The following is a 27,465-nucleotide window of genomic DNA, read 5'->3' on the forward strand; positions in this document are numbered from 1 at the left end:
CAAGAAAACAAAAAACAACAAAAAACTGGACATTTTAGAAAGTTTGATGATGATGAAGAAATCAAAGCAAGGGGAGTTAGTGTAGGAATCAAATGTTGAATGGTGTTAATCGAAGATGACTTGATACTGTCTCCATGGTACCTTGTAGTTTATAATTTAATATAGAGACATTATTAAACTGCAAAATACATGTAAGAAAGTCCAACAAAATTCTGGGTATTTTTTCCCGTGATGATTGATGCTTTTTAGGAAATAAATGTCAAAACCTTTCCAAAATTTTCCTTTTGTTCTTTTGGGTTCCTCTGTCTTGCTGGTGCCTGGCTTGCAGATCGTGCTGATGGGGTGAAGTTGCAGAGCCTAATAAGCAGATGACTCTTCCTGAGAGGATGTAGAGCAGCCCTGTCCAATAGAATGTTCTGCAACGAAGAAATGTTCTGTGTCTTGTAGTCGCTAAACACACATTGCTATTGAGCACTTCAAAATGTGGCTAGTGAAAGTGAGGAATCGAGTTTTACATTTCATTTAGGTTTAATCAATTAGAATCTAAATTTAAGTAGTCACATGTGGTTAGTGGCGACCATAGATGGCTATTCAGAGTTGGAGCCACAGTGAGGGGGAACATGACACAGAAAGGGGAAAGAGGAGGAGGGCATGCCAGCCAGCTGGCTGGGAGCAGCTGGAGGGTTTTGAGCAGAGAGGGCCAAGGGACAGTTCTGCCCAGAGGGGCTTTTCAGTAGGGCTTTTCTATGTTTTTTCTTCTCAGACATGTACCAGGCAGCCAGGTAGGCCAGATGGGAGTGGAACTGATTCATCCATTAGGCCCATCATACTTTTAGTGGTCCACAAAATGTTTTTATTCTTTTGAAATTTAAATTTAATTTCATTAATTTTTTTTTTTTAATAGACAGGGTTTTGCTATGTTCCCTAGGCTGGACTCAAACTTCTGGGCTCAAGTGATCCTCCCACTTTGGTCTCCTGAGTAGCTGGGACTACAGGTGCTCTTTCTTCCTAAAAATATGTTTAGTAATGGATGATTGTATGCAGAAAAAAATACATATATGTTTAGGTTGAAGAAAATACATCAGGCCGGGAGCAGTGGCTCAGGCCTGTAATCCTAGCACTTTGGGAGGCCAAGGCAGGCAGATCACATGAGGTCAGGAGTTTGAGACCAGGCTGGCCAACATGGTGAAACCCCATCTCTACTAAAAATACAAAAATTAGTTGGGTGTGGTGGTGAGTGCCTGTAATCCCAGCTACTCGGGAGGCTGAGGCAGGAGAATCACTAGAACCTGGGAGACAAAGGTTACAGTCAGCCAAGATTGCACCACCGCACTGTAGCCTGGGCAATATACCAAGACTCTGTCTCAAAAAAATAAAATAAAATATATAAAATTCATATATTCATCTTTATGCCAACCCAGTGGTAAGATATAATTTTTAAAAAATTTTTAATGGAGAAAGGGTCCCTTGAAAACAAAAGTGCCTAGGACCCAAGAGAGTCATGGGGTGTGTGTGTGTGTGTGTGTGTGTGTGTGTGTGTGTGTAGCAGGGAAGGGAAAAAGTGCTTGCTTCTTCCAACATTGACAGCTCATGCTGGACTCCTAGGCATCTGCCTGGCCACCACCCGCTTTAAATGCCGCCCCACCCCCACCGGGGTTACACCTGGCCTCCCTGAATGGGCCCACCTGCCCCGAGGTCTGGCACGAAGAAACCAAACAGAAGAACAAGATTCTTCAGCAATCCCAGGGTCAGAAGCATCTCCTGTACCAGGCTTGGAAAATGCACCTATGGACTATGACATACTTGGGCAAAGGGCACTGTGGGACCAGGGAGGAGTTCAGGAGCTGTGCGGGAAGAAGGAGGGAGGGCAATGCTATATTGTAAAAAGAGTGAGCTCGTTAAACTTTACAATCCTCCTGATACCGACCCCATTTTACAGAGGAAGAAGCATGGGCTCAGAGAGGCTGAGGGTCTTGCCCAAGCTCACAGCTGGGATTCAAACTTAGGCGTCTCTGTTCTGACACCCATGCCCCAGCTCCCTGGTCACAGATCCCTGGGATGCCTGACTCAGCCACTGTAGGGCCGCCGGCAGGGCATAACGGACAGCTTCTAAGCTGACCACCCAATCCTCCCCAGTGGCTGTTCTCCATTCCTGCTTCCCAGAAACCCATCCTTCACGGGCTAATCCTACAAAGGATCTTCTTTAATAGGATCTCGGGGCCTCAATTTCCCTTGTTGCGTGTGCTGGGGCAGGAATCTTCCTCTAGGAATAAGGAAGAGAGAGAGACAAGAGAAAGGCATGGCCTTTCTGCCCCACTGTGCTAAGCCCCCAGCCAGGGTCCTCCCGGAAGCCCAACCCCTGCCGCGCGCGGCCTGGCGGGCAGGAATGGAGCTCGGTCCCTTTAAATCCCGCCGAGGAACGCCGGAGGGCCGGGCCGCGCCATTCCCGGATCCGCCGGCTGGGAATCGCTGGTCCCCAGCGCGTCCTGCAACGCTTCCCGCGCCGCGCCCCCAACCCGGTGCGCCGGGTCTGTGCGCGGGTGCCTGGGCGGTCGGGAGAATGAGCCGCATCTACCACGACGGCGCGCTTCGGAACAAGGCGGTGCAGAGCGTCCGGCTACCAGGGGCCTGGGACCCCTCCGCCCACCAGGGGTAGGCCTGGGCGCACGGCCTCGGGTCGGCCTCATCTGCCCCGGCTCGAACCCCGCTCCAGGATCGGGGGATGGGATGCGGGTGGAGAAAAACTGGGGTTGCCAAAGCCGCCTCTCCGCCTCCAGTCCACCCCTCCCGGCGCCCCTGCCACCGCGCCCGCCCTGCGACCCCATGACACAGATCGGCTTAAAGCTCCCCGCATGTCCTCATGCCCTTGAGAGAGGGTCCCGACCCCCAGACAGGTCTCGGAAGGCTGTGCTTCGCCTCACGCCGACCTCCGGCCTTACCCCACCCCCATAACTATAAACTCCAGCTGCTTGCCGCGCTGCTTTGCACAGGCTCATGCGCTGCCCCAGAAGGGACACTGGCCGTGCTGTGGCGGGAACAGCGGGCGTGCTGGTCCAGAGCAGGGCCTGCCTGGGTGAGGAGGATTTGGAGGGCCAGGCCCTGTCGTCACAGGGTTATGAGGCGGAACGGACAATTCCATTTCCAATTGCACTAAAGAATTGTGCTAAGTGAAATAAGCCAGACACAGAAAGACAAATACTGTGTGATCTCGTATGTGGAATCTATAAAGGGGTGGAACCATAGAAACAGCAGAACAGACCGGGCGCTGTGGTTCACCGCTGTAATCCCAGCACTTTGGGAGGCCAAGGCAAGTGGATCACTTGAGGTTAGGAGTTTGAGACCAGCCTGATGGTGAAACCCTGTCTCTACTAAAAATACAAAAATTAGTGAGGCGTGGTGGCAGGTACCTGTAATCCCAGCCATCTGGAAGGCTGAGGCATGAGAATCGCTTGAACCCGGGAGGTGGAGGTTGCAGTGAGCCAAGATTGTGCCACTGCACTCCAGCCTGGGCAACGGAGGGAGACTCTGTCAAAAGAAAAGAAACAGTAGAGCAGTGAACAGTGATTGCCAGGGGATAGTGGATGGGAGTGGGGATGGGGGTGGGGAAATGATCAAGGGTACAAACTTTCAGTTACAGAATAAACAATTTCTGGGGATCTAATGTACAGCATGGGGTCTGGTGGGTGTGTTCATTAATTTGTGGTAATCATTACATAGTGTGTACTTAAATCATCGCGTTGTGCACCTTGAATATATAGTCTTTGTCAGTTAAATATTTAGAAAAATAATTGCCCAGGAGGGTGGGGATGGATTGGATAGAGACAAGTTAGGTAGAGTTTTCACTTCCCACTCCCATCCCTCTTCCACTGTCATCTTCAGCTGTCCCCACCCTTCTCCATTTCTGTGGATGCAAAAAAGGAAGCCTCCAGGTTCTGCTTTTATGAAAACCAGAGGCAGGAAGCCAGGGGTCCACTTCCCCTCAGTGAAGGACTGTGTGATCTTGCGCTAGTCCCAGACTCCTGAGTTTTGGGTTCTTCACCTCTCAGAAATAACCTTTTCCTCGGATTAATGACCACCTGGATATGAATGAGAACAGGAATATGAGAGTGTTTAAAAACAGGTGGAAAGGGAAAATAGCTTATTGCAGCTTAGATACCTACCCCCACATTTGGCCCAATAAAAAAGTAAAATCTTTTATATTTAGTAAGCACTTAATAGCTTACAAAACACCTTCACACACATGATCTTGTGTCATCATCAGAGGAGCAGAGTGAGGCGGCTGTTTTCCTCCCCATTTTGTAGATAAGACTGAGACTCTGGTTCCAGTAACTCCCAGTGGCCTTGTAGGAGGGGGCCGTAACTTGATCTTAGGACAGCCTGACAAGGTTCCTCCTGGCATCTGGGCAATGCCCCAGCCTTTGGGACCCTTGCAGGGTTGGAGACCCCTGTGTAGGAAGCACAGGGAAGGGAACTGCTCAATACCCAGCCTGCTCAGGGTTGGGTGAATAGGAGACACAGGTGAGATTTGCTGAGGAGTGACAGAACCGACTATCCTTTCTTTCCCATTCATCCCCAGGGGAAATGGTGTCCTGCTGGAGGGAGAACTGATCGATATATCTCGGCACAGCATCTTGGACGCTCATGGCAGGAAGGTGAGGATGCTTCCTCAGTGCTAGCTAGAAGGCATAGACTTCACGGTCGTTACCCACTGTGGCATCTCCTTGTGCTGGGTCCTTCCAGTGCCATGAGTGGGGATTCTTGATGGGCTTAGAAAGCAAGTGGGAAGTAGGTCAGGAGACTTGTAGCCAAATGGGACCACCAGCTGGAAGCAGAATAGTTTAAGGCTGTGTTGGGCAGCAGACAGGTGGGAGGGCCTGTGTTCTTGCCAGAAGAGCCTGGGTCATGGCTGAGAAGGCGGACCAGGCCGTAAACCCCAGTCTTGCCTGAATGTAAACTCAGACACTGTCTGGGGCTTCAGTTCCCATGTTGATGTCCTGGCTGCCTTTGCCCTCTCAGCCTCCTGGGGTCATGCCCCGTATCACCACCCCATCTCAGGTGTCTGTGGGTACACCTGGCATTCACCATCCACTACTAGCTTGTGTCTTTTTTCTGAGTGCTAGTTCTGACTTTCCATTCCCCTTTCAAATAGCCCCACCTAGATGTGCTGACCACCTTATCTCCTTGGTCTCTATAACTGACCTTGGTCTCTAAAAATGTTCCCTCCAGTAGGGCCAGAGTCCTGGTGCTACGTGGAGCCTGCATGTCCCTCCTATACCCCACGAGAACACTCAGTACTATTTTCATGTCAGGTGGTATTTTGCTGCACCCTCCCCTTCTTAGCACACAGTCAGCAGGTGGGAACACCCCTCAGAGCCCCTAACCAGCCTGCCCAGGAGAGCCCAGCAGTGTCTCCATGCTGATATGGGGCTTACTTGCCTCAGCTGCCCTCAGGCAGGGCCTTCTCCTAGCCCCTCTTAAAACTTGCCTCCTCTGAGTTCCATTCCTGGTGACGGTTCAGTTGCCCTCCCAGCCACCAGGCTGCGAACCCTCACTGTCTCCTCCCCAGGAAAGCAATGCCAGGTCCCACTGGGCTCCTCCCTTGCCCATTCCTCCCCCTCCCCTGCCTTCCCTTCCTCTTTCCATGGCTGCTTACCTCAGATGGGCCCTCAGCCTGTCCTGATAAAACCTTGCACCTGTCCCTCTGCCTTCTGGCTGTCCCCAGAGCTCATCCCTGCCCTGCTGCCAACAGGACAAATGTCTTTCCAGAAATACATATCTGAGGGTCTCACTGCTGCTCAGAAACCTTTCAGGATTCCTTGTCCATCAGATAAAATCCAAACTCCAAATGCCAACTCAAGGCCTGTCCTGAACCAAGCTCACTTGCTTTCCCAGCCTGGGCTCCCAGAAGGCCTCCAGGTGCCCTGCGTGGCTCAAACATGCACAGGGGCCTCTTGACTTTTATTTCCTATACTGTCCCAGGCTTTTAATATTCTTCCTGTGGCTTCTTATTCCCACAGTTGGCAGACTTCCTCACCCTCCAAGACTTCATCTTTCTTGATTCTACCAGGAAGTGGCCACCTGTTCTTCAGGCCCTGGGAGCATTTCACCCACCTGCCTTGAACAACTGGCAAACAGCATTTACAGCACACTTCACACTTGGCACTGTGCTTGCCCCTCTGTTATCTCGTTGAACCCTCATAATATTCTTAAACACAGACATCGCGTTATCCCCATGTGATGGGGAAACTGAGTGGCTTGTCCCACGCACTGCATCTGCTGGAAGGGGCAGAGTGGCCACCCTCACCCAGGGCTCCTTTTCAGTGCCCTTTCCATTGTACCTTGGCAGTACCCATTCCTGCTCCATGGTATTTGGGGTCCTCGGACTTGGGTTATGGATTTTGTTTTGTTTTGTTTTGTTTTTTTGAGATGTCACCCCGGCTGGAGTACAGTGGCATGATCTCAGCTTATAGCAACCTCTGCCTCCTGGGGTCAAGCGATTCTCCTGCCTTAGCCTCCTGAGTAGCTGGGATTACAGGAGCATGCTACCACACCTCGCTAATTTTTTATATTTTTGATAGAGACAGAGTTTCATCATGCTGGCCAGGCTGGTCTCGAACTCCTGACTTCAAGTGACCCACCCACCTTGGCCTCCCAGAGTGCTGGGATGACAGGCATGAGCCACCTTGCCTGGCCGAGTTATGATTTTCTTTCTTTTCTTTCTTTCTTTTCTTCTTGAGACGGAATCTTGCTCTGTTGCCCAAGCTGGAGTACAATGGCATGATCTTGGCTCACTGCAACCTCTGCCTCCTGGGTTCAAGCGATTCTCCAGCCTCAGCCTCCTGAGTAGCTGGAATTACAGGCACCTGCCACCACGCCTGACTAATTTTTTGTATTTTTAGTAGAGACAGGGTTTCCCCATGCTGGTCAGGCTGGTCTTGAACTCCTGACCTCGTGATCCACCTGCCATGGCCTCCCAGAGTGCTGGGATTACAGGCGTGAGTCACTGCGCCCAGCCCAAGTTACGGTTTTCTGTATATACTCTTGGTCTTTGGCTGTGTGGAAGCCCTGGGCTTGCCCTGTTAAGAACTTCTAGCAGGGCTCATTATATGTGGCAGGTGCTCTTGTGAACCCATGAATGAATAAATATTTGGTGGGGTTGGGGCGTCTGTCTAGCTTGAACATCTTTTGGAGCTGAGGTGGGCTTCCAGGGTAGATGTGAGGTTGGCGGGGCTGCAGCCAGAGCCCAGAGTGTGTGTGTTGTGGGATGAGGCCGCCTCCCTCACTCTCTGTCTGCCTGGCCCCAGGAGCGCTACTATGTGCTGTATATCCGGCCCAGTCACATCCATCGCCGTAAATTCGACGCCAAGGGAAATGAAATCGAGCCCAACTTCAGCGCCACCAGGAAGGTGAACACGGGCTTCCTCATGTCATCCTACAGTAGGTATCCTCTGCCCTTCCTCCCTCCCTCAGGGCCCTCCTGCAGTGTGGCAGCCTTTGTCTTCTGAGCCTCTTGGCCCCTGGAAAGTGTCTTCTCATCCTGCTTGATGCTGAAGCCCCGTGTGTGGCCTGAGGCTTCCCCACCCACTCCTGGGGCTGGACTCCTTCCTGCCTCCCATTCACTCAGAGGATCCCCGTTTCCTCCCCTCCATCCCAGGGACCAGGCTGGCCTTCCCACCTCCTGCCATTTCCTGTGTCTGGCAGAATCACCCACAAACCTGGCTTTGGGCTCTAACTGCCTTTGTGCAGAGCCCAGGCCAGGCCCTAGGTGGTTTCCGTTTTACTGCCCAAATCCTCATTTGGTTCTGGGCTCTTAGTCCATGCGTGTTATATAACAAAATAGCTTAGGCTGGGTGATTTATTAACAACAGAAATGTGTTTGTTTATTGTATTCTTAATTTTAAAAATTTTTATTTCTTTGTGCATTTTTAGTGGCTGGATTTTGCTATGTAGCCCAAGTTGGAGTATAGTGGCTATTCTCAGGTGCAATCATAGCGCACTACAGTCTTCAAGTGATCCTCCCTCCTCAGCCTCCAGAATAGCTGGGACTGTAGGTGTGTGCCACCGCACCTGCTTAAGAACAAAAATGTCTTGCTTACAGTTCTGGAGGCAGGGAAGTCCAAGGTCAAGGTGCCAGCAGATTCGGTGTCTGGTGAGAGCTTGCTTTGTGCTTCAGAGACGGCGCCTTCTTGCTGAGTCCCACATGGCAGAAGGCAAGGCAGCTCTGTCTTCAACCTCTTCTGTAAAGGCACTCATCCCACTCATATGCCATGACCTTCTCACCTCATAAAGGAACCACCTCTTAATACTATCACGTTGGTGATTAAGTTTCAACGTATGATTTTTTTCTTTTTTAAAAAAATTTTAGGGTGAGTGCGGTGGGTCACACCTGTAATCCCAGCACTTTGAGAGGCCGAGGTGGGTGGATCACTTGAGGTCAGGAGTTCGAGACCAGCCTGGCCAACATGGTGAAACCCCGTCTCTACTAAAAATACAAAAATTAGCTGGGCATGGTGGCAGGCGCCTGTAATCCCAGCTACTTGGGAGGCTGAGGAAAGAGAATTGCTTGAACCCTGGAGGTGGAGGCTGCAGTGAGCCGAGATCCCACCACTGCACTCTAGCCTAGGCAACAGAGTGAGACTCTGTCTCAAAAAAATAATAGTAATAATAATAATAATAATAATAATACTTTTCAGTGGCCACTTTACTTCTAGGCATTACGTCCATACTCCGTCAGTGGAGGAAAGACAGCTGAGTTTGTCTCTTTGTTTTTCTTTTCTTTTCTTTTTCTGTCTGAGACAAAGTCTGGCTCTGTCACCCAGGCTGGAGTGAGTGGCTCGATCTTGGCTCACTGCAACCTCCACCTCTCAGGCTCAAGTGATTCTCCTGCCTCAGCCTCCTGTCAACAAATGAATTTTGGGGGATACATTCTGATCATAGCAGACCCTCCATGATCTTGTTCTTCTTCCTAATTTTGTCTCTGGTAGGGCCTCTTTGCTGTCTGCCCCTGGGTGAGAAGGTTTTGAGGTTGAGTGGGACGCCATCACTTTATTCATTCATACCTTCAGTTACTCGTTGACTCTCTGAACATTAGGGATCATCTATATCATGTGCCAGCCCTTGTGCCACATACTGAGGGGTCCAGGGATGAACAAAACCCAGTAGTATACTTGAAATGTTCTCGGTCCAGTAGAGGAGATAGAGAGGCCTGGGCCTGGATCCTGTGAAGGGCGCTGAGCCCAGGCAGGCATGACTGGGGACGCCCTGGAGCAGGGAATACCAGGACTGAATCCTGAAAGATAAGCAGAGGTCAGCCAGGTGCCAGGGATTTGCAGGGTGTTTCAGAGAGGCAGAGGGTGCCCAATGCCTGGAAGTTGAAGAGTTCCTAACCCAGGTATGTGAAGCCATGCAGGGCAGGCAGCAGGAGGAGCAGGCACTGAGGAGCTCAGCTCTAACCGAGGGTGCAGGGCAGCCCTGTAGTGAGTGGTTTTAAGTAGGCAGGTGACATGATCAGGTCTGTGTTTGAAAATCCCAAGGGAGGCAAATAGCCTGGAGCCCAGCGAGGACTGTGAAGAAGCTGTTATGGTCACCTAGGACAGAGATAAGAAGGCCAGGATTAAGGACCTGTCAGTGGGGGTGCAGAGACTGGAGCAGCTCAAGCTAGAGGAGGCACAGTGGCCTGTTGGCTTGGCTATTGGGGAGGAAGAGGAAGGAGTCGTGATGACACCAGAGGTTGGGCATGGGTGCCAGGCTCAGGGGAATGGAGGAGTGAGAGGTTTGTGTAGAGGAGATCTGTTTGGAACACACCGAGTTTGAGTTGCCAGGAGCACTGCTGGGTAGAGGTCCACTGAGGCCTTGGAGGACAGTTCTAGAACTTGGGGAGAGAACTGGGCTGCAGCACATTGAGAGTATTGAAGCTACGGAAGTGGACCAAGTTACCCAGGAGGAGAAAAGAAGTGGGCCCAGGAGGTTGTCTTGGGAAACAGCAACAACGGGAGGTGGATGGAGAAGGAAGAGCAGGAGATGGAGCCACTGAAAGGTCCGAGGGATGGGGAAGGTGTCATGTCTCTAAAGCCCCTTGAAGCCAAGGGGAACAGGCGTGAGGAGCTAACAATGGGGTCAGGCACTGCCCAAGGGTTAGTTAGATCTGAGATATGGAGCATCCAAGAGGTTTGCCGGTTAAGAGCTCACCGGTGACTCTGGTGGGGGTACATGGGGTCTGGAGCAGTAGGTGTCAAAGCCAGAATGCAGGAAGGCCTTGAGGAAAGGTCAAGGAGTAGGGAGAGAGAGACAGGTCCTCAGGAGGTGGGAAAGGGTCTGCAGCCCAGATGGAGGAGCTGGCTTGAGGCAGGAGGAGAGGCCTCCTATCCTTTGAGACTGAAGAAAAGAGGAGATGTTTTGTGTGGTCAGAAGTGAGTTGATGGCTTGGCGTGGTGGCTCACGCCTGTAATCCCAGCACTTTGGGAGGCTGAGGTGGGTGGATCACCTGAGGTTGGGAGTTTGAGACCCTCCTGGCCAACATGGTGAAACCCCGTCTCTACCAAAAATACAAAAATTAGCCAGGTGTGGTGGTGCACACCTGTAATCCCATCTATTCGGGAGGCTAAGGCAGGAGAATTGCTCAAACCCAGGAGGCAGAGGTTGCAATAAGCTGAGATTGTGCCACTGCACTCCAGCCTGGGTGACAGAGTGAGACTCCATCTAAAAAAAAAAGTGAGTTGACAGGTAAGTGGTGTCAGGGAAGTGAGAGGCCCCACTTGATGGCTTCTGTTACCTTGCAAAGAAGGTGAGATGCTCTGTCTAGCCGGTGTCGGGCAGAGGGCTGAGGAGAATGGAGCGGTCCTGTGGGGGCAGCCACCTGTGCAGTCCCAGAAGGCATCCCTGACAGAGGTCGGCTGAGGTTGTACCCCATGAATGAAATGTGCTCCATGAAATGTGTTCATGGGTTGACTGGGATGTTCTTCAGCAAAGTGCAGCCACCTGGGCTTGGCGTGGCGCAGGCAGCCTGTGGGACAAGCTCCGGGATTGCTGTGCTGGGGCGTGGCCTTGTGAACATCCAGCCCTGTGAGGCTGGGCCCACTTCACAGTCCAGGAGTGCCCCTCCCCTAATCCAGCACCTGGATTTAGGACTCCTCCCTTACCCCACGAACTCTGCCAGGAACAGGAAAGAGGAGGGGGACTACCAGAGTTTACTCCTGGTTCCAGTAGACCTCACCCCAGCCAAGGAGACCCTGAGGGCTTGGACAGAACCCTTCCTGGCCACCGGGGTCTCAAGATGGAATTGTGTTGGGGTGCTTTGAATCCTGCCTCCTCTACTACTATGTGACCTTGAGCTAATTACTGAACTTCTCTAAGCCTTGGTTTTCTCATCTGTAAGATGGGAATAGTGAAAACATATGAACGCTCACTGAGGGGTCCACATGCCAGGCGCTGCGCTACGTGCTTTATTTCCTTTATATGTCATGTCAGTCCTGTCAGGTAGGTACCGATTTTATCCTATTTTTCGGGTACAGAGAGGTGATGTAACTTGCCCAAGTTATTGTGGAGCCCAGATCTGCACCAGGCTGCCTGTCCCCAGCCCATGCCTGTCCGCCTCTGCTGTGGAGTTCCTTGTTGAGGACTCGCAGAATGGGCACCGAGTCCCAGCCTCCGGGTGACTGAGCTTGGAACCACTCAGCCCTCACCTGGCTCTTGAGAGGCCCTGCGGAAGTGCTTGCTGCCACAGTAATAATGACCCTCCTGTGCTCTGTGCCTGCAGAGGTGGAAGCCAAGGGGGACACTGACAGGCTCACGCCCGAGGCGCTGAAGGGGCTGGTCAACAAGCCAGAGCTGCTGGCACTAACAGAGAGCCTCACCCCCGACCACACAGTGGCGTTCTGGATGCCCGAGTCGGAGATGGAGGCAATGGAGCTCGAGCTGGGGGCCGGGGTACGGCTGAAGACTCGGGGCGATGGCCCCTTCCTGGGTGAGCAGTGCAACCCTCACTGTGGCCCACCATTCCTGTGTGGCCCATGGGAGCTCTCGGCCTCCCTAATGTCTAGAGCTCATGGGAGCAGGCAAGGTCTGGCCTCCGTGGGGACACAACCAAGTCCTGGAGATTTACTCCTAAATCCCTGCACAGGTGCCCTAGGGCCATTAGGCTCGACAGCCTGGATCCCCAGGTGCCACCCAATCCCATGGTTCCTGTGAGCGACCTCTCCCCACCATACCTTGGGGGTCCCACCCAGGGATTCACTGACCACATCTAGGCCTGGAAAAAACAGTGGCTTAACCCAGGCCTAGGGGACCCCACCACAATGGGCCCAGCCCTCGCTATGTTTCCACCACAGGGACAGAGGACATTCAGCTTCATTTCTTCTTTCAGATTCACTGGCCAAACTTGAGGCTGGAACAGTGACAAAGTGTAATTTCGCTGGTGATGGAAAGACAGGGGCATCCTGGACAGACAACATCATGGCCCAAAAGTGTTCGGAGCGGGCTGCAGCGGAGATCCGAGAGCAGGGGGACGGGGCAGAGGACGAGGAGTGGGTAGGTCAGTGGGGAACTGTGCACCTGGTGTTGGTGCAGTTGAATCTCCTGGCAGGAGTATGGTACATACTGGTTGAGGTTGTGGCTAGGATGAGAAGATGACAGAAGAATCTTACCCCCTAGCTTTAGTGGAATTCTGTGAAACACTTGGGAGTATGTTAGCATCAGGAAAATTCCTTTAAGGTATGAAGAATGACAACCTGGGACCTTCCTTGTAGGTGGCTGTGAACCTAACTATGCCCCAAAGATTCCCAAGTGGTAGGAAGAAGGGGGTGCAGAGGGATATTAATGATGGTCATTAAGTCTCAAAACATCTCTACTTCAGGTGAATATATTAACAATGCTGAGGCAGTTGAACAACTGAATGCGTAGTTTTTCCTCCTTTGGTTTGGGCTGCTTGCCTGAAGTGTCTGGAGAATGGCTGACCTGGTCCTTACTGGTTTTTCTTTTGCTGAGAGTCAGTCCCCTCATTGATCCTCAGCCTATTCACAGTTGCTTTTCTTTTCATTTCTTTTCTTTTTTTTGGAGACGGAGTCTTATTCTGTTGCCTAGGCTGGAGCGCAGTGGCATGATCATGGCTCACTACAGCCTCAAACTCCTGGGCTCAAGTGATCCTCCCACCTCAGCCTCCCAAGTAGCTGGAACTATAGGCATGCATCACCATGCCTGGCTAATTTTTTTATTTTTTGTAGAGACAATGTCTTGCCATGTTGCCCAGGTTCACAGTTGTTTTTCTGAAATATATTTTACCCAAAGAGTTGAATTGATGTCACAAGGCCCCCAAATGCACACTTATTATTTTATTTTATTTTTTCGAGACGGAGTTTCACTCTTACTGCCCAGGCTGGAGTGCAATGGTGTGATCTTAGGTCACCGAAAACTTTGCCTCCCAGGTTCAAGTGATTCTCCTGCCTCAGCCTCCCAAAGTGCTGGGATTACAGGCATGTGCCACCTTGCCTGGCTAATTTTGTAGTTTCAATAGAGACGGGGTTTCTCCATGTTGGTCAGACTGGTCTCGAATTCCCAACATCAGGTGATCCACCAAAGTGCTGGGATTATGGGCTTAAGCCACCACACCTGGCCTCAAAATGAACATTTAAAGCAAAGAAGTCACAGAAAAATGCTCTATCTAGGTGATGGAGATGATTTTTGCCAGAGAAAGCAAGGGCACGCAGATGAGAGTGTCTGAATTCCTTTTTGTCTTCATAAAGCAAGTCTTGGACTGAAAAACAGTCTAAGAGCTGTTGGATCTGCCAGGCCAGCTCTAATAAGGGTGGGCCCAGGCAAGCACTCATGGGCCCCACAGGTACCACGCGATTGAACCCTTGTTTGTCTGATAACTTGCAGCGACGTTTATGACATGTGCTCTCTCTGTATCTCTTTACCCCTTGGATTTCTCCAGGATGACTGAGGGATGTGGCTGCCTCCGGGGGCACCAGCACCTTCTGTAGCATTGTTGAGAATTTCTTCCATGAACTTCTACTCTGGAGCTGGAGAGAACAGTCAGCCAAGTCTTACCTGGTTCTTCCCCACAGCCACCTTGGAATACTCTTTGAACAAGCTCTGCTAAAACCAAACCCATGACCACTGTGTTGGTGGTGGGTCCCATGCCGCTCCACTGCCCCTCCCCTGCATGTGAGTCTAGCCTCCCAGACACATGATGACCCTTTAAGAAAAAATTAGAGGTCGTGGTGGTGGCTCAAGCTCAATCCCAGCATCTTTGGGAGGCTGAGGCTGGTGGATCACAAGGTCAGGAGATCGGTGACCATCCTGGCTGAACATGGTGAAACCCCGGGCTCTACTAAAAATACAAAACTGGGCCTCATGCAGTGTGGCCGCAGTCCTGTGCTACTCAAGGCTGAGGCGGGAGAATGGCGCGAACCCGGGAGGCGGAGCTGCAGTGAGCCGATTGTGCCACCTCGCACTCCAGCCTGGGCGACACAGCCAGACTCCGGCTCAAAAAAATTAGAGATGGAGGTCTCACTGTGCTGCCGAGGCTGCTCTCAAGCTCCTGGACTCAAGCGATCCACCCACCTCCACCTCCCAAGGTGTTGGGATTACAGGTGTGAGCCACCGCACCCGGCCTCATGTTGACCCTCGCCCTGGATAGCAGCCTGGTTTTTGGAGGTGGTGGTGGAGAGACTCTCACGCAGCCCCAGAGTAATCTCAACCTGCATTGTGCAGATTGGGAATATCCTTTTGTCTAAATGCAGAGCAGCTGAGAGAAGTTAGCGGAGCTCTTCCTCTGTTCTCATTGTTTCCTGCTTTCCTTCCCCACTGGCCCCCTCCTTAGCACTCCATGTTGTAGCCTCTACTATGCCGCTTCAAGCCTCCGTGTCCCCTGTACCTTCCCCCCGCCTCCCAAGTTGCCAGGTCTTTATTCCCCCATTGATCCCATGCCACCTCGGGGGTTCCTGTCGTCTGACATCCCTGGCTGCTTTCCTGGTAGATGGCATTCCCAGAGAGGCCAACAGCATTCCCAGAGAGGCCAACAGCGTTCCCAGAGAGGCCAACAGCGTTCCCAGAGAGGCCAACAGTGTTCCTAGGTGTGGCTGGCTGGTCTGCATCTCTCAGACTCACTCTGCCAGGCTACAGTTTTGAGAATACCTTTTTTGTTGTTGTTTTATACCTGGAGGACTTTTTATGAATGAGCAAATCTTCAGAAAGGAATTCCTCCACCCTTACTGGGTTATTGTCAGGTGTAAACAGCCTTTCAGCTGAGCAATGTTCCTAGGAGAAGGAAGCCATTTATCTTGGGTCGTGAACATTGCCTTTTTGGGTGGTATACCCACACCCAGATCTGTGAAGAGACCTGGAGTTGAAGTCTCCATGTCATCAGGACTTTGGCATGTGGATCTTGCTTGACTTGGGAAAAGAGAGGGTGGTGGTGAACTAATAATTATGGAGTGCCCCTAATGTGTCAAACACAATGCTGGATGATTTCCATGATAATAATGACTCATACTTGTGCTAAGCACTTGCGATATCTTACTTGTCACAACAGTCCATGAGGTACTGATTATCCCCATTTTTTCATGAGACTAAAGCTCAGAGCTCTAGGATAGTATACAGTGGCAAGAGGAATTTACACCCAAGCACCCAGATTTCAAAGCCCACATTCTTAACTACTGGACTATTCATATTACAGAGCAGGAAAAGGGTCTCAGAGAGGTTAAGCAACCTGCCCAGAGTCACACAGCTAATGAGTAGCAGAATCAGGATTCAAACCCAGAGCTGTCAAAAGCAAATCTTATGTTCCTTCCACTGTCCCCTGCTTCCTTACTTTTAAGAAAGGTCTTGGAAACGGGGCCAGAAGACGTGGTAGCCACTTCACTGGTGTTCTGTGTCTGAATGGGACTTTCTCACAGGCAGGCCATGCTGGAACCTCAACCATGGGGGTGGCCAGGGAGGTGGTTGAGCAGAAGGATAGCTGGGGACACTGACTGGGGGTAGAGTCACCCAGTGTCTTTAGACATCCTGCTGTCTAAAGCACTGTGCCCAAAGGGTATGGCAAACTCATATGGACAGGTCACCATTCCAAACAAGGAGGCCCAGTGTGTCGATAGGAGAGGTCCTAAAGCAACAAAAAAGGTGGGGTGTCTTGGAGGGGGCTTCAGAAAGGGAAAGGCCATTGTGTCTGGAGCTCAGAGAATGGGGGCTGGTGTTTGAAATGAAGCTGGAGATTGGGCATGGCATCCTCACGCATTTGGGGACTTTACCCTTAACATCCTGGAAGCCAGTGATACCATGAAGAGTGAGATCTGATCTATGTTTCAAAGGTCACTTGACTACAGAGCAACTGGAGGCGAGGAGCTCCTTTAGGAGACTGCTGCAGTTGCCTGGGTGAGAGGCTAGAGGGTTTGGGCTATAGCAGTGGCAGGGGAGATGACAAGAAGAGAATGGTTTCAGGGGCATTCAGGGGGCAAAATCAACAGGACCTGGGAGGGGACGAAGGGGTCAAGAATGATGCCCAGATTCTGGGTGAGTGGCAGTGCTGTGGTGCACAAGTAGTGATGTTATGGTTCTGGGTGACCTGCTGTTTAGGAGGAGCCCAGCCTGTGGCTAAGAAGTATAGAGAACTGAAACCAGCTCCCTAGGGATGGGAAAACCAAGTGGGCTGATGATAAGAACAGGGCCCCAGGGCCGGGTGCAGTAGCTCACGCCTGTAATCTCAGCACTTTGGAAGGCTGAGGTGAGCAGATCACTTGAGGTCAGGAGTTCGAACGCAGCCTGACCAACACAGTGAAACCCCATCTCTACCAAAAAATACAAAAAGTAGCCGGGCATGGTGGCACGTGCCTGTAGTTCCAATGCCTTGGGAGGTTGAGGCATGAGAATTTCTTGAACCCAGCAGGTAGAGGTTGCAGTGAGCTGGGTGACAGAGTGAGACTCTGCCTCAAAAAAGGAAAAAAAAAGAAAGAAAGAATAGGGTCCCAGGCTCAGCAGGTAGGGAAACTGATGCAAAATCCTCTTCCCTAGGGCTAGGGACTAGGAAGGGAGAAGATGGGAAGCTGCTGTGGCTCAGAGGCTGCATGGGCATCTACATGGGCAGACGGTGAGGCCAAAGCCCCTGATTTTGCTGCACCTCCTGCCCTGGTCAGGACTGGCTCAGGCATTAGGGCAGGCCCAGCCAGGGCAGGAGCCTTCCTAGATACACTTGTGGGGAGCTGAGCAAATATGGCAGGGCTGAAACCTTGCTTTCAGGGGCCCCCATGTGGCTGGCAGGGGCAGCTTTCAGAAGCTAGACTGGATCCTATTACTCCCCAGATGAAAAGTTCAAATTCCTTAATACAACTCAGAGCTCATCACAACGTCACAACCCTCCTCTCTTGGCTCGCTTCCTCCTTAAGAGCTCTGCGGCGATCCCTTCAGACCAGCTCGAGGGATATTCCACAGGTTGTTAATAGGGCTAGAAACAAAAAGCGGTGGTGTTTCTATGATCTAATTTGTTGGGACAAACGTAATGTTAAACTCAAACATTTCTGTAGGATTTCCCAGAGCTTTTACTATACTAACATTTACTGTAACTCTTCAGGACAGGGTATGATTAAGTATTTCCCACATTTCTTTGGTCATAGAACCCGTTTTTGTGAGGAGCATTTCATGGGACAGCTGCTCTGAGAAACAGTTTGGGAAGGGCTGTGTTGGTCCCACGGAGGGGCTGGCTGTTTCCGGAGCAGGTCACTCTCCCACTTCCATCGCCTTGCCTGGACTCTTTTCTTATCGGGAGGTCCCTTTCCTCTATCCATCTGAATTTCTTTTCTTCCACCAGTGTCCAGCTTGCCTTTCACCATGGGCCTAATGATGGAAATTGACAGTTATTTTGTATCTTCAAACAGAACCAAGAAAATCCTCTGAGCTTCATTCATATGGGAATTTTTTTTTTTTTTTGAGATGGAATTTCACTCTTGTTGCCCAGGCTGGAGTGCAATGACTCAATCTCAGCTCACTGCAACCTCTACCTCCCGGGTTCAAGAGATTCTCTTGCCTCAGCAGGAGTATTACCATAATCCCAAGTAGCTGGGATTATAGGCATGTGCCACCACACCCAGCTAATTTTGTATTTTTAGTGGAGATGGGATTTTACCATGTTGGGTAGGCTGGTCTTGAACTCCTGACCTCAGGTGATCCATGCTCCTCGGCCTCCCAAAGTGCTGGGATTACAGGCATGAGCCACTGTGCCCGAACGATATAGGAAGAATTTTTGAGGGACTAAACTAATCTCCATAAATAGCAATGCACTTAGGAAATATATTTAAAGGGGAAAAAAAACCTCACAGTTTCACTCAGTCATGTTCATAATTTTTAGTGTTTGGGTTTTTTAGCATGTAATTTGTGTACATAGTTTTGGTTTCTGTAAACTTGCATAGGGGTTTTCTGGTACAAACTGGAAAACCTGCTAGACAAATTCTAAAACATCTGTAATACTTGTACGTAGTTGTTGTAACACTATGCCCACACATAAAATTTGATATTACTTTTTCGATTAATGTTACATAATCACTTTCCATATTGCTACATAGTCTTTGTAACCATTTTTCTTTCTTCTTTTTTTTGAGATGGAATTTCACTCTTTTTGCCCAAGCTGGGGTGCAATGGCGCGATCTTGGCTCACTGCAGCCTCTGCCTCCCAGGTTCAAGCTATTCTGCTGCCTCAGCCTCCCTAGTAGCTGGGATTACAGGCACACGCCACCACGCCCGGCTAGTTTTTTGTGTTTTTAGTAGAGACGGGGTTTCACCATGTTAGCCAGGCTTTTCTTAAACTCCTGACTTCAAGCGATCCTCCCACCTCAGCCTCCCAAAGTGCCGGGATTACAGGCATGAGCCACCATGCCCACCTGCAACCATTATTTTTAAGATTGCTACCACTGGATAGTTCCGTCATGGTCCAACTTTTGGATATTTAAATTGATCCCTGTGTGGCTAACAGGATTGTTTCCAAAAATGTTGAAAATTATATAGTTCCCTTAATTCCCCACCTCTAACTATATTTTTGGGTTATTTCTTTAGGAGCAGATTCCCAGGAGTCATATTACTGAGAATCTAGAAATCTTTTGTAAAGTTCTTGTTATATTGCCAAATTGCTTCCCAAAAGAGTTGTTCTAAACCATAATTTCACCAGCAATGTAGGGGAGAACCATTTTTATGCTGCCCTTGTCAGAATTGGGTATGAAAACATTTTAAAAATGATTTTGGATAAGGTGAAAATTATATATATACACACACACACACACACACACACACACACATACACACACATACATATAGTTTTTTTTTTTTGAGCCAGAGTCTCACTGTCGCCCAGGCTGGAGTGCAGTGGTGCGATCTTGGCTCACCTCCGTCTCCCAGGTTCACGCCTTTCTCCTGCCTCAGCCTCCCGATTAGCTGGGACTACAGGCACCCACCACCACGCCTGGCTAATTTTTTTGTGTTTTTAGTAAAGACAGGTTTTCACCATGTTAGATAGGATGGTCTCAATCTCCTGACCTCGTGATCCACCCGCCTCAGCCTCCCAATGTGCTGGGATTACAGGCGTGAGCCACCGCACCCGGCCTATTTTAATATATTTTAATTTGCCTTTCCCCCCACTTATAGTGAGCTTAAACATTTTTTCCTTTTCCTAGCTGTATTTCTCCCTTTGTTATTCAGTTTTTTTGTCCATTTATCTACTGGGGAGATGGGGAGTGATACCTCTTTATCAGAGTTATTTGTATTTTAAATGTAACCATTTGCCATATTTTAATGATTTTTCCATTAAATAATTCTTTTCATAAAAAAATCTTTATATATCTATTGATGTTTTGTGATTTTTATTGCTTCTAAGCTAATGCAGATTTTTGGATATTATTCAATTTCGTTTTCTTCTATTTAGGTTATTATCTGGTTTTATACTTAACTACTTATTTTCAAATTGCTAACCAGTTTATCCTAATAGTATTTACTGAATTCCTTCCCACTCCTACATCACATATTAAAATTATTTTGTGCCTAAATTATTTATAGTATTTCAGTTAGTCTTCCTATAATTACAATTTGAACCATCAAAGTAGGTTTTAATAGTTGGCAGAGCTAGTTCTTCATAATTCTGTTTCAGAATTTTCTTTGATATTTTTCCTCAATATTTTAAACATTTTTGTCAAGTTTCAGTGCAATTGACTTTGGGTTTTTATTTATTTAAAAACTGGGCCATGGCCGGGCGCGGTGGCTCAAGCCTGTAATCCCAGCACTTTGGGAGGCCGAGACGGGCGGATCACGAGGTCAGGAGATCGAGACCATCCTGGCTAACACAGTGAAACCCCGTCTCTACTAAAAATACAAAAAATTAGCCGGGCGTGGTGGCGGCGCCTGTAGTCCCAGCTACTCGGGAGGCTGAGGCAGGAGAATGGCGTAAACCCGGGAGGCGGAGCTTGAAGTGAGCGGTCACCCCTCAACGCAAGCTCCGCCTCCCGGGTTTACGCCATTCTCCTGCCTCAGCCTCCCGAGTAGCTGGGACTACAGGCGCCCGCCACCACGCCCGGCTAGTTTTTTGTATTTTTTAGTAGAGACGGGGTTTCACCGTGTTAACGAGGATGGTCTCGATCTCCTGACCTCGTGATCCGCCCGTCTCGGCCTCCCAAAGTGCTGGGATTACAGGCTTGAGCCACCGCGCCCGGCCTTTCCTCAATATTTTAAACATTTTTGTCAAGTTTCAGTGCAATTGACTTTGGGTTTTTATTTATTTAAAAACTGGGCCATGCCAAGTGCAGTGGCTCACGCCTGTAATCCCAGCACTTCGGGACACTGAGATGGGTGAATCACTTGAGGTCAGGAGTTTGAGACCAGCCTGGCCAGTGTGGTGAAACCCCATCTCTACTAAAAATACAAAAATTTGCTGGGCATGGTGGCATGCACCTGTAATCTCAGCTACTAGGGAGGCTGAAGCAGGAGAATTGTTTGAACCCGGGAGACGGAGGTCGCAGTGAGCCAAGATCATGCCACTGCACTCCAGCCTGGGCAACAGAGACTCCATCTCAAACAAACAAACAAACAAAAACAAAAAAACGCTGGACCAGGCATTGTGGGGGTTTGGGAGGCTGAGGCTGGAGGATCGCCTGAGGCCAGCAGTTTGAGGTTACAGTGAGGTATGACTGTGCCACTGCACTCCAATCTGGGTAAGACCCTGTCTCTGAAAAAACAAACAAGCAAACCCCAAAACTCTAGCTGCAAAAGTAGCACATATTTCTTTGAAGGAATAAAAGGAAAACTTGATAATCCTACCACCCAAAGATGTTTTAAAATCACTTATGTGGTACTCAGTTATGTGCCATGCACTGTTCCAAGTGCTTACAAATATTATAGTAACTCCTTTTGTGTTTATAACAACTGTCTGCAGTCAGTAGACTCATCTTCCAGTTTAGGAAACTGATATTACACCTTTTCTACAGATGAAGAAACTTGCCCAGGGTGCCCAGGCAGTCCGCAGAACCATGCTTTGAATCAGGGCAGTGTGGTTCCAGGGGCCTGTACAAATCAAACCACCCTGACTCTGCCATTCCATCAGATACATTATTCATATTTTGGTGTATTTGCCGCCAATCTTGTGCAAAGTGGGTTGTCCCTGTGCAGACTTCATGTAATCTTTTGGCTTAACAGATGTCATGAACACTTCTGTATCATAAATCTTTCCCAGCATGATTTTTATTAGCTATTTAATATTTCTCATATTCATGTAGAACAATGCACTTAACCAATTTCTCATTTTTGTAATAATTTTTTTCCCATTTTCCCCTGTAATAACACTGCTGAGATATATATTTTTTTCTTCTTTTTTATTTTACTGTTCTAAAGATACTCTGGCAGAAATGTATGTTCCTGAGGCTAAATCTTCTCACACATCCACAATCATTTTATTATAAATTCCAGAGCTGGAAACGCTGAGTCTAATGTTAAATAAATAAATAAATATATATATAGAGAGAGAGAGAGACAGAGAGAGAGAGAGAGTTTTTTTTTTGGAGACAGAGTCTCCCTCTGTCGCCCAGGCTAGAGTGCAGTGGCGCAATCTCGGCTCACTGCAACCTCCGCCTTCCGGGTTCAAGCCATTCTCCTGCCTCAGTCCCGGGACTAAGTATCTGGGTATCTGAGTCCCAAATATCTGGGACTACAGGCGCGCGCCACCACACCCGGCTAATTTTTGTAATTTAGTAGAGGCGGGGTTTCACCATGTTGGCCAGGCTGGTCTCGAACTGCTGACCTCAAGTGAGCCACCCGCCTCAGCCTCCCAAAGTGCTGGGATTACAGGCCTGAGCCCCCGGGCCTGGACTGTTACATATTTTAAAGGCTTCTGATCCATATTGCCAAACAGTCCTCTGGATCGATTTGCAGCTGTATCCGCTGCTCCATCTGCAGTATACGAACGTGCTCCACCTTACCCACACTGGGTCATTAAAAGAACAAACAAAAATAAGAACTTGATTGATTTGGGATTTTAAAGGAAATGCACTAAAAATTCTTTAATTCCACCATTCACCGTCTACCATGGAGGAACAGCCCATATGCACAGAGAGACAGCTACGTAATTCACTGCAGCATTGTAATACTGAAAAATAAAAATGAACGAAACGTTCCTTAACCGAGGAACGGCCGAATGACCGGCGTCTCCACTCCGCGGAACGTTCTGCGAGCGCTAAGGGGAAGGCGGGAGTACAGGTTTTGGAGCGGACGGTGAGAAAGGCAAGCTCGCGCCGCCTCTCTGTGTTGGCAACCCGGCTGGTGGTCAAGTTTCGGCTTCTGGGGCCAGCTGTCGGTCTTGGCGAGGGACATAGATCCGGATTCGCATCCTGACCGGCCAACCGACGCTGGTCGAGGTGACCACGCTCCTGGGCACCCGCACCTGCAGTCCGCAGGGGACCCCGCCGCCTTCTCCAGGGCGTCAAAGAGGCCGGACCCTTGGGTGCTAGGGCTCCTGGGTGCCGGGGCCAAGTTTCCGAGTGCCGCTCTCAGCAGCGCACCAACCGGAAGTGGCCGTGTTGTGGCGGAAGGAGGCGATTTCTGGGAGTAGCCGGTGCTGAGAGAACCGTGGCTGGCAAAGATGATTCAGGCGATTCTGGTTTTCAACAACCATGGAAAGCCGCGGCTAGTCCGCTTCTACCAGCGTTTCGTGAGTGCGGCCCGGCTTCACCACGCCCGTTGAGGGTGCCCACTATCTCTTCCCTCCTCTTTGGCCTCTGGGCGCCCGGGGGCATCGCTCCTTGGTCACCTGGGGCTCCTGCACCGTGCATGACCCTCACCCTTCTTAAGCACTTAACCTGGGCGCAGGCCGGTGCCAGGCATTCTGTCTCCCGCCCTACTGCCCCCGCTCTTTCTGACCCTTTTCTGGATCCTGGCATTTCTGTGCCATTTTGTGACATTTTCCCTTGGGTCTCTGGGAACGAGATAGAAGCGACAGTGGGGAGTGTGCCTCGTTGAGAACTTGAATGATTGAAGTCACGTTCTGTCATCTTTTTGGTTGTTGACCACAGTTTCATGAGGAAGAAATATTAAGTTTCTGAAAGTTTTTGTTATAGCCAAAGGGTCTGGAAAAGTTCTTTATTTGGAATTATTTTGCTTCAGTGTGGCTGGGACTTTCCAGAGACTAGATACCCTTCACTCTGTAGGGTTGAAGAAAATTTTAGTTTAAAAGTGGAAACATGGCCGGGCGCGGTGGCTCAAGCCTGTAATCCCAGCACTTTGGGAGGCCGAGACGGGCGGATCACGAGGTCAGGAGATCGAGACCATCCTGGCTAACACGGTGAAACCCCGTCTCTACTAAAAATACAAAAAACTAGCCGGGCGAGGTGGCGGGCGCCTGTAGTCCCAGCTACTCCGGAGGCTGAGGCAGGAGAATGGCGTAAACCCGGGAGGCGGAGCTTGCAGTGAGCAGAGATCCGGCCACCGCACTCCAGCCCGGGCTACAGAGCAAGACTCCGTCTCAAAATGAAGAAAATTTTAGTTTAAAAGTGGAAACATGATGAGAAATTATAAATGCTGCTGCATAAGGGCTCAATAAGTGATTACGTAAATTTGAATTTTCCCAACACGTTCCTTTGCAAACACATAAACATCAGTATTTGCTTCTTGTCTTCCAGTATTTTATTTCTTCATGGCGGGGTTTCAAAATGTTACATAATTGGGGTACTGGTGAAACTGAAGAGGGAAAAGAGTCAGAAAACGTATTCCGGCTTCAGCTCCACCTTTTCTACTCTTGCGTCTATTGACAAGTTAATAAACCCTTTTCAGACTTTTATTCTGTCTTTTTTCAATCAGAAATGAAAAACTAATTTTACTCCTTCATAAGATTTTTAAAGCTAGATTACATTTAATTAAGTAGATTACATCGAGGTAAAAATATGAGTATTCAACATAACTATTTGTATTTGCATTTGTGTGTATACAGATTCCCCCCTAGTTTTTTTCTAACAGGGTTATTGAGATAAAACTAACATGCCATACTATTTACTTATTTATTTTACGTTATTTACTTATAGAGATGGAGTCTATGTTGCCCAGGCTAGTCTTGAACTCCTGGGCTCAAGCAATCCACCGGACTCAGCCTCCCAAAGTGCTGGGATTACAGGCATGAGCCACTGTGTCCGGCCCCAGTTTACCTATTTAAAGAGGACAGTTCAGTGTTTTTTAGCACGTTCACAGAAGCTGCACAACCATCACCACAATCAATTTTAGATCATTTTCATCACCCCAAAAAGAAACCTCTGCCCATTAGCACTCATTGCCTATTTCTCCATGACTGTCCCAGCCCTAGAGAGTCTCTTTCCCTCTAAATTCGCCTGTTCTAGAATGGCAAATGGAATTTGACTATTCCAGAGTGGCAGATGGAATTTGCCTACTCCAGAGTGGCAGATGGAATTTGCCTATTCCGTTGCATATAAATGAAATCATAAATAAGTGGGTTTTTTTGTGTCTGCCATGTTTCATGTAGTATAATGTTTTCAAGATTCATCCATGTTGTAGCATGTATCTGATCTTCATTTCTTTTATTGCTTAATAATATTGCATTATATGGGTATGCCATATTTTGATTGTCTGTTTATAAGCTGATGTTTCTACTTTTTGGCTCTTCTAACTAATGCTGCTATGAACATTCTTGTGCAAGTTTTTATGTGGACTTATGACTTCATTTCTCTTGGTTATATACCTAGGAGTAGAATTGCTGGATCATATGGTAACTATGGTGAACATTGTGAGAAACTGCAAACTATTTGACAGACTTTCCAAGTGGCTGCACCATTTTACATTTCCATCAGCAATGTATAAGGATTCCATTTTCTTCACATCCCTGCCATTCGTTATTTATTTATTTATTTATTTTTTTGATTAAAGACATTTTAGTGGGTATAAAGTGGTATCTCATTGTGGCTTTTTTTTTTCCCCCGAGACTGAGTCTTGCTCTGTCTCCCAGGCTGCAGTGGCGTGATCTTGGCTCACTGCAACCTCTGCCTCCCGGGTTCAAGTGATTCTCCTGCCTCAGCCTCCTAAATAGCTGGGATTACAGGTGCCCGCCACCATGCCTGGCTAATTTTTGTATTTTTAGTAGAGATGGGGTTTTGCTATATTGGCCAGGCTGGTCTTGAACTGCTGACCTCAAGTAATCTGCCCGTCTTGGCCTCCCAAAGTGCTGGGATTACAGGTGTGAGCCACTGCACCTGGCTTATTGTGGTTTTGATTTTAATTTCCAAAATGACTAATGATGTTGAGCATCTTTTCATGTGCTTATTGACCATTCATGTATCTTTGGAGATCATAGGATTTTTATAAGACCTCATGAGCTCATAGATGAAAGTACCTTGAAAACTACAGAGTACTAAAATGATATGAGGGGTTATTAAAATCACTGAGGCATGTAAGCAATTGGTAGTTTACCTTTTTACTGAACTAGAAATTAGGTAGCCTCATCATTTCATACCATTTCCCACTGCTGCCACTTCCCCCAGAGTCAGATAAAAGGCTTTAGTTCAAAAGATGTGTTTTCAGTTTTAAAAAGTGCTGATGTTTAGCATGTTTCGTATTTTGCAGTATATAGACTTAGTTCCTTACAGCATCCTGTCATCTGTGAGCTTTGTTCTTTAAATGGAAATGAGGAAAATAGTGATTGATTTACTCAAATTTGTAGTGACCAATGATTAGCAAGTTTTCATTCATTCAGTAAATACTGTGAGCCATTCCATACCCATGTGAGTCAAAGTAATTTCCCCACAATTACGTTTTCCCTGTTTTTTCCCCTCTCTGTTTCTTTTAAATAACTAACCCTTTCAAAGCTAAATTCAGGGCTGTAGAAAAAAAGGGATTAAAATTACTTGAACCTATTTTCTAACTCTTGGGGCAAGTCCAATTTAAGGTTTTCTTATGCTTTGTTACTCAAAGTGTGGTCCCCAGACCAACAGAAATGGTATTGCCTGGGCGCTTACTAGACTTGCATCTCAGGATTTAACCTATACCTGCTAAATCCGAATCTGTATTTTAACAACATTCACAGCTGATTCATTGCAAACTAAGATTTGAGAAGCAATGGTCTAGAGCTTTAAATTATTTTCTGTCTTAATTGCTGGTTTCTCCCTCTCATTACCCTTTTTAACCATACTTCTGAAACTCATATGTATAATTAGAAATCAAAGGTGAGTTATCAAAGTGATTTCATCAGAGTTGAGCTTTCTTATGCACGTAGTAAGTGAAAAAATAAGGCCAGACATGGTGGCTCACGCCTGTAATCCCAGCACTTTGGGAGGCCAAGGCATGTGGATCACCATGAGGTTAGGAGTTCAAGATCAGCCTGACCAACATGGTGAAACCCCATCTCTACTATAAATACAAAAATTAGTGGGGCATGGTGGCACATGCCTGTAATCTCAGCCACTGGGGAGGCTGAGGCAGGAGAATCGCTTAAACCCGGGGTTGGAGGTTGCAATGAGCTGTAATCGCACCACTGCCTGGGCAACAGAACAAGACTCAGTCTAAAAAAAAAATAATAAAACATTTTATTTGTAGCTCTCTAATTGTTCAAAATTTTAATCTGTGATCTATTTTTCTCAATAATACTTTGTTGATGAGTAACACAGCATCTTATATGTAGTATCTATATTACCAGTACAAAAGATGGCAGCTGTATTTGCCAATACAACTTTTTAAAACATTTACATGATTACTTCTTGACCTTCTTTTTTTTTTTTTTTTTTTTTTTTTTGAGATAGCGTCTCACTCTTTCGCTCAGGCTGGAGTGCAGTGGCATGATCTCAGCTCACTGTAACCTCTGTTTCCTGGGTTCAAGCAATTCTCCTGCCTCAGCCTCCCAAGTAGCTGGGATTACAGGCATGTGCCACCACGCCCGGCTAATTTTGTATTTTTAGTAGAGATGGGGTTTCTCCATGTTGGTCAGGCTGGTCTCGAAATCCTGACCTTGTAATCCAC

The 27,465-nt window shown here is 48.5% G+C and overlaps 2 protein-coding genes and 1 non-coding gene across 8 annotated transcripts in view; 2 read left to right on the plus strand and 1 right to left on the minus strand.

The window, feature by feature from the left end:
* The window catches only part of LOC103875502 (actin related protein 2/3 complex inhibitor), a 33,017-nt gene extending 18,820 nt beyond the window's left edge, over window positions 1–14,197 (plus strand). Inside the window, exons 1-6 of one of the 4 annotated variants that reach the window (XM_009210922.3) lie at window positions 2,410–2,652; window positions 4,577–4,652; window positions 7,305–7,437; window positions 11,756–11,962; window positions 12,362–12,525; window positions 13,928–14,197. In XM_009210922.3, the coding sequence (XP_009209186.1) occupies window positions 2,561–2,652; window positions 4,577–4,652; window positions 7,305–7,437; window positions 11,756–11,962; window positions 12,362–12,525; window positions 13,928–13,936 (681 nt within the window). In that variant the 5' untranslated portion in view covers window positions 2,410–2,560 and the 3' untranslated portion in view covers window positions 13,937–14,197. Of the gene's footprint in view, window positions 1–2,409; window positions 2,653–4,576; window positions 4,653–7,304; window positions 7,438–11,755; window positions 11,963–12,361; window positions 12,891–13,927 lie in introns of those variants that run through there. The other 3 variants (XM_009210923.2, XM_009210921.2, XM_009210924.4) reach the window with 3 other exon arrangements.
* A 4,196-nt stretch (window positions 14,198–18,393) lies between these two features.
* On the minus strand, window positions 18,394–18,455 carry LOC116276057. The gene has a single exon (XR_004185505.1). It is a non-coding gene; the product is annotated as a U7 small nuclear RNA (small nuclear RNA).
* Window positions 18,456–22,154: 3,699 nt separating this feature from the next.
* AP3S2 (adaptor related protein complex 3 subunit sigma 2) overlaps window positions 22,155–27,465 on the plus strand; it is a 68,860-nt gene continuing 63,549 nt past the window's right edge. For 2 of the 3 annotated variants that reach the window (XM_021940854.2, XM_021940853.2), the window contains exon 1: window positions 22,155–23,164. In XM_021940854.2, coding sequence (XP_021796546.1) covers window positions 23,096–23,164 — 69 coding nt within the window. In that variant the 5' untranslated portion in view covers window positions 22,155–23,095. The remainder of the gene's footprint in view (window positions 23,165–27,465) is intronic. The other variant, XM_009210920.4, reaches the window with a different exon arrangement.

This window comes from Papio anubis, chromosome 7 (genome assembly GCF_008728515.1).
Source record: "Papio anubis isolate 15944 chromosome 7, Panubis1.0, whole genome shotgun sequence".
Taxonomy (NCBI): domain Eukaryota; kingdom Metazoa; phylum Chordata; class Mammalia; order Primates; family Cercopithecidae; genus Papio; species Papio anubis.